At 42.6% G+C, this 6,000-nt stretch overlaps 2 protein-coding genes across 4 annotated transcripts in view; one reads left to right on the top strand and one right to left on the bottom strand.

Moving 5' to 3' along the window:
• asgr1a (asialoglycoprotein receptor 1a) overlaps positions 1 to 5,422 on the bottom strand; it is a 23,088-nt gene extending 17,666 nt beyond the window's left edge. Inside the window, exons 1-4 of one of the 3 annotated variants that reach the window (XM_031832715.1) lie at positions 5,306 to 5,359; positions 5,095 to 5,261; positions 4,065 to 4,181; positions 3,869 to 3,973 (exon numbers count right to left, since the gene is read on the bottom strand). In XM_031832715.1, coding sequence (XP_031688575.1) covers positions 3,869 to 3,973; positions 4,065 to 4,181; positions 5,095 to 5,200 — 328 coding nt within the window. In that variant the 5' untranslated portion in view covers positions 5,201 to 5,261; positions 5,306 to 5,359. Of the gene's footprint in view, positions 1 to 3,868; positions 3,974 to 4,064; positions 4,182 to 5,094 lie in introns of all 3 variants that reach the window. The other 2 variants (XM_031832714.1, XM_031832716.1) reach the window with 2 other exon arrangements.
• LOC116375327 (2-acylglycerol O-acyltransferase 2-A) overlaps positions 4,236 to 6,000 on the top strand; it is a 63,054-nt gene continuing 61,289 nt past the window's right edge. Inside the window, exon 1 of the mRNA XM_031832713.1 lies at positions 4,236 to 4,506. The gene's annotated coding sequence lies outside the window, so the exon portion shown is untranslated. The remainder of the gene's footprint in view (positions 4,507 to 6,000) is intronic.

Raw genomic sequence — 6,000 nt, 5'->3', positions numbered from 1 at the left:
TGTGGTGTGGGTGTGTGTGTGCTGTGTGGTATACAGGTGTGTGTGTGTGTGTGTTTGTGTGTGGTATGTGTGTGTGTGGTACTGCAGAACATATGGTACCGCAGTATTTTCTCATTGGATGGCTGAGAGATCTTGATTTTTCCTGATTGGCACTGACTGTAGAAGGTTGTCATGGTTACCATCCCTACGTGATTAGAAGGAGAAGGGTCACTGACTGCAACTGACAAGATGGGCTCTAAAAGCTACTTTTTTTTAATCAGTTTAATTTAATTGGTCAGAGTCAGACTGGTTTCAGGGTAAGGTTAAGGTTAAGGTTTGGGTTGGGGTTTAGAATGGTTTTAAGGTTAGGGTTAAGGTTAAGGTTTGGGTGTGGGTGGTTTAGAATGTTTAAGGTTTAGGGTTAAGTTAAGGTTTGGGTTGGGGTTAGAATGGTTAAGGTTTAGGGTTTTAAGGTTAAGGTTTGGGTTGGGGTTAGAATGGTTAAGGTTAGGGTTAAGGTTAAGGTTTGGGTTGGGGTTAGAATGGTTAAGGTTAGGGTTAAGGTTAAGGTTTGGGTTGGGGTTAGAATGGTTAAGGTTAGGGTTAAGGTTAAGGTTTGGGTTGGGGTTAGAATGGTTAAGGTTAGGGTTAAGGTTAAGGTTTGGGTTGGGGTTAGAATGGTTAAGGTTAGGGTTAAGGTTAAGGTTTGGGTTGGGGTTAGAATGGTTAAGGTTAGGGTTAAGTTTAAGGTTTGGGTTGGGGTTAGAATGGTTAAGGTTAGGGTTAAGGTTAAGGTTTGGGTTGGGGTTAGAATGGTTAAGGTTAGGGTTAAGGTTAAGGTTTGGGTTGGGGTTAGAATGGTTAAGGTTAGGGTTAAGGTTAAGGTTTGGGTTGGGGTTAGAATGGTTAAGGTTAGGGTTAAGGTTAAGGTTTGGGTTGGGGTTAGAATGGTTAAGTTTAGGGTTAAGGTTAAGGTTTGGGTTGGGGTTAGAATGGTTAAGGTTAGGGTTAAGGTTAAGGTTTGGGTTGGGGTTAGAATGGTTAAGGTTAGGGTTAAGGTTAAGGTTTGGGTTGGGGTTAGAATGGTTAAGGTTAGGGTTAAGGTTAAGGTTTGGGTTGGGGTTAGAATAGATACGGTTAGGGTTGGAGTTATTCAGGCTAGAGTAAAGGTCAGATTTAGAATGGTTACGGTTAGGGTTAGAATGGTTAAGGTTAGGGTTAAGGTTTGGGTTTGAATAGTTACGGTTTGGGTTGGAGTTATTCAGGCTAGAGTAAAGGTCAGATTTAGAATGGTTAAGGTTAGGGTTAGAATGGTTAAGGCTAGAGTAAAGGTCAGATTTAGAATGGTTAAGGTTAGGGTTAGAATGGTTAAGGTTAGGGTTAGAATGGTTAGGGTTAGGGTTAGGGTTAGAATGGTTAATGTTAGGGTTAGAATGGTTAAGGTTAGGGTTAGAATGGTTAAGGCTAGAGTAAAGGTCAGATTTAGAATGGTTAAGGTTAGGGTTAGAATGGTTAAGGTTAGGGTCAGAATGGTTAAGGTTAGGGTCAGAATGGTTAAGGTTAGGGTTAGAATGGTTAAGGTTAGAATGGTTAAGGTTAGGGTTAGAATGGTTAAGGTTAGGGTTAGAATGGTTAAGGTTAGGGTTAGAATGGTTAAGGCTAGAGTAAAGGTCAGATTTAGAATGGTTAAGGTTAGGGTTAGAATGGTTAAGGTTAGGGTTAGAATGGTTAAGGTTAGGGTTAGGGTTAGAATGGTTAATGTTAGGGTTAGAATGGTTAAGGTTAGGGTTAGAATGGTTAAGGCTAGAGTAAAGGTCAGATTTAGAATGGTTAAGGTTAGGGTTAGAATGGTTAAGGTTAGGGTCAGAATGGTTAAGGTTAGGGTCAGAATGGTTAAGGTTAGGGTTAGAATGGTTAAGGTTAGGGTTAGAATGGTTAAGGCTAGAGTAAAGGTCAGATTTAGAAAGGTTAAGGTTAGGGTTAGAATGGTTAAGGTTAGGGTTAGAATGGTTAAGGCTAGAGTAAAGGTCAGATTTAGAATGGTTAAGGTTAGGGTTAGAATGGTTAAGGTTAGGGTTAGAATGGTTAAGGTTAGGGTTAGGGTTAGAATGGTTAAGGTTAGGGTTAGAATGGTTAAGGTTAGGGTTAGAATGGTTAAGGCTAGAGTAAAGGTCAGATTTAGAATGGTTAAGGTTAGGGTCAGAATGGTTAAGGTTAGGGTTAGAATGGTTAAGGCTAGAGTAAAGGTCAGATTTAGAATGGTTAAGGTTAGGGTTAGAATGGTTAAGGCTAGAGTAAAGGTCAGATTTAGAATGGTTAAGGTTAGGGTCAGAATGGTTAAGGTTAGGGTTAGAATGGTTAAGGCTAGAGTAAAGGTCAGATTTAGAATGGTTAAGGTTAAGGTTAGGGTCAGAATGGTTAAGGTTAGGGTCAGAATGGTTAAGGCTAGAGTAAAGGTCAGATTTAGAATGGTTAAGGTTAAGGTTAGGGTCAGAATGGTTAAGGTTAGGGTTAGAATTAAATTATTACTATTAAAGTTCTATGTTTACGGTCCTAATGGCCACCAATCTATTTTTAGGGTAGCCTACTGGTAAAAAGGCCCTGTGATGCGATGGCTAAGTATTAGTGTCTGTCTGTCAGCAGGGTTGGGACCAAGGATGAGGTGGGGGCACACATGCATACACACATGAACATAAAAGGGGATGTGCCTATACACATATTTTTTACATATACAAAAGCATAAACATACAACACCACCAGTGGTGTGAGGGATAGCATACAACGTCACACTCCACTACATCCTAGTGTGTGCATATATATGAGAGCTGTGTAAAAATCCAATTAAGGAAAGTAAAGTGTACAAATAAAAGAGTAGCCAAAAGGAGCTACCCCCGAAGTCCGTGTGGAATCTGCCTTCCTTACAGCAACACTACAGATCTAGAAAATCACCCTTTTAAATCAGTTTAACATGCTTAATTTAACATGCTCAATTGACTTATTAAAATCACCCTTTTAAATCAGTTTAACATGCTTAATTTAACATGCTCAATTGACTTATTAAAATCACCCTTTTAAATCAGTTTAACATGCTTAATTTAACATGCTCAATTGAATGATTAAAATCACCCTTTTAAATCAGTTTAACATGCTTAATTTAACATGCTCAATTGAATGATTAAAATCACCCTGCATGGTCAGTGTTTGTTGTGTGTGGTGTGTGTGGTGTGTGTGGTGTGTGTGGTGTGTGTCGGCATCCAGTAATTGTCTCTGGCTCCCTCCTAGTTAAGGGGAGTGATGAGCTCTACAGTAGTCTCTCAACTCAATCGCTGGTTGAAAACTGTTTTCTGCCCCTCCCAAAAGATAGAATTTGTAGATATTTGGCCCTCTTTCTGGAACTCACCCACAAACAGGACCAAGCCTGACTTGTTGAGGAGTGACGGACTCCATCCTAGCTGGAGGGGTGCTCTCATCTTATCTACCAACATAGACAGGGCTCTAACTCCTCTAGCTCCACAATGAAATAGGGTTCAGGCCAGGCAGCAGGGTTAGGGTTAGCTAACCCTAGTCTGCCAGCTTAGTGGAGTCTGCCACAAGCACAGTCAGCTCAGCTATCCCCATTGAGACCGTGTCTGTGCCTCGACCTAGGTTGGGCAAAACTAAACATGTTCGCCTCAGCAATCTCACTGGATTTTTTCATTCTTTCTTTCTTTCTCTCTCGGAGGACCTGAGCGTGTGGTGTGCGGGTGTGTGGTTATGTGGGTGTGTAGTGTGCGGGTGTGTGGTTATGTGGGTGTGTAGTGTGCGGGTGTGTGGTTATGTGGGTGTGTAGTGTGCGGGTGCGTGGTTGTGTGGGTGTGTAGTGTGTGGGTGTGTGGTGTGTGGTGTGTACCTGAGGCTTTGCTCTGTTGTAGAGTGGTGATGACAGTCTGAACAGCCAAACTCAGGTTGGCAACAGTCTTTTCTATTGACGAGAACCTGCTGTCAGTATTCCTATCTACACACACACACACACACACACACACACAGGAAAGTATGGGTTAGACACAATAGTGTGAGTGTGCGAGTGTACATGTGTGTGTACTCACTGCTGACGGAGACAAAGATGATCAGAGCCAATAGGAAGAAAGCAGACAGAGCAGGCCCCGCCCACATCCATCTCCCTCTGCCTGATTGGTGCGCTTGGCCTAACCCCGACTCCGGCTCTACACACAGACACAAACACACCGAGACACACACACACAAACTTCATATAGTAAGTTATACGTAGAGCCAGCACACTTCACACACTGTATGTGGCCTGTTGTTACACTATGCTCTAATCCAGAGGTTCTCATACCTCTCCTCACATTGGGACTAACCAAGCGGTTCTCAAAACTCTTACCCAGTGGATCTCAAACCTCTTCTTACCTTGGGACTCTAGCCCAGTGGATCTCAAACCTCTTCTTACCTTGGGACTCTAGCCCAGTGGATCTCAAACCTCTTCTTACCTTGGGACTCTAGCCCAGTGGATCTCAAACCTTTCTTCAGGTACCTCCAGCGTTTCCATGTATTGGATTTATTTATTAGAGCAAACACACCCGATTCAACTAATCATCTAATCATCAAGCCCTTGACTAGGTCAATCAGGTGAGCTAGTTCAGGGCTAAATCAAAGTTGTGAAATGTCTGGTCTCCCAAGGAGAGTTTTGGGAAGCACTGATCTAAAGCACGGAAACATCACACACACAACCACACCACATACACTACACACACAAACTACACAAACACTACACACACAACCACACACACACACACACACACTCACACCATGCACACACACCCACACCACACATTCAAAATACACAACCACACACATACACTATACACATGACCACACACACACACAACCCCACAAACACCATACACACAACATACAACCACACACACACACACACACACACAACCACACACACACACACAACCACACACACACACACAACCGCACACACCATACACAAAATACACAACCACACACACACACACACCATACACACGACACACACAACCACACACCACACACACACACACACCACAAACACCACACACATCACACACCATACACACTACACACACACACCTTTGGTCCAGAAGGCTCGGTTGTCGCTGGTGTCTGTATTTTGGAAGTCGTCATGATATTCTGTAGTCATGACAACAGACCCCTGGACGGACCCAGGCTCCTTCATCACAACCTATTCTGTAGATATTCTAGTTCTATTCTATAGATATTACAGTTCTATTCTATAGATATTCTAGTTCTATTCTATAGATATTATAGTTCTATTCTATAGTGAGTGGATGGAAATCCAGAGTGCGTTCGCGACTAAGTCTCTGAGTGGTGTGTGTGTTTGGAACCCAAACTATCGGTCACTGCACCCCAACCTGCACTTTGAGCCACCTACTGAGTCTGTGTGAGTGTTGTGCTGTGTGTGTGTGTTTACTCTAACAGTAAAACTAACATTGGGACACGTGTGAGAAAGACCAGCTTTGTCTCTCTCTCTCTCTCTGAGGTCAGTCAGGTCTCACGTTGTTGAAGAGCCCTTAATCAATCAAATCAAATCAAATTGTCTTTGTCACATGCGCCGAATACAACAGGTGTAGTAGACCTTACAGTGAAATGCTGAATACAACAGGTGTAGTAGACCTTACAGTGAAATGCTGAATACAACAGGTGTAGACCTTACAGTGAAATGCTGAATACAACAGGTGTAGTAGACCTTACAGTGAAATGATGAATACAACAGGTGTAGTAGACCTCACAGTGAAATGCTGAATACAACAGGTGTAGTAGACCTCACAGTGAAATGCTGACTACAACAGGTGTAGTAGACCTCACAGTGAAATGCTGACTACAACAGGTGTAGTAGACCTCACAGTGAAATGCTGACTACAACAGGTGTAGTAGACCTCACAGTGAAATGCTGACTACAACAGGTGTAGTAGACCTCACAGTGAAATGCTGACTACAACAGGTGTAGTAGACCTC

This window comes from Oncorhynchus kisutch, linkage group LG9 (genome assembly GCF_002021735.2).
Source record: "Oncorhynchus kisutch isolate 150728-3 linkage group LG9, Okis_V2, whole genome shotgun sequence".
NCBI lineage: Eukaryota > Metazoa > Chordata > Actinopteri > Salmoniformes > Salmonidae > Oncorhynchus > Oncorhynchus kisutch.
The sequence above is the reverse complement of the archived record's forward strand: the minus strand, read 5'-3'. Positions and strand labels throughout refer to the sequence as shown.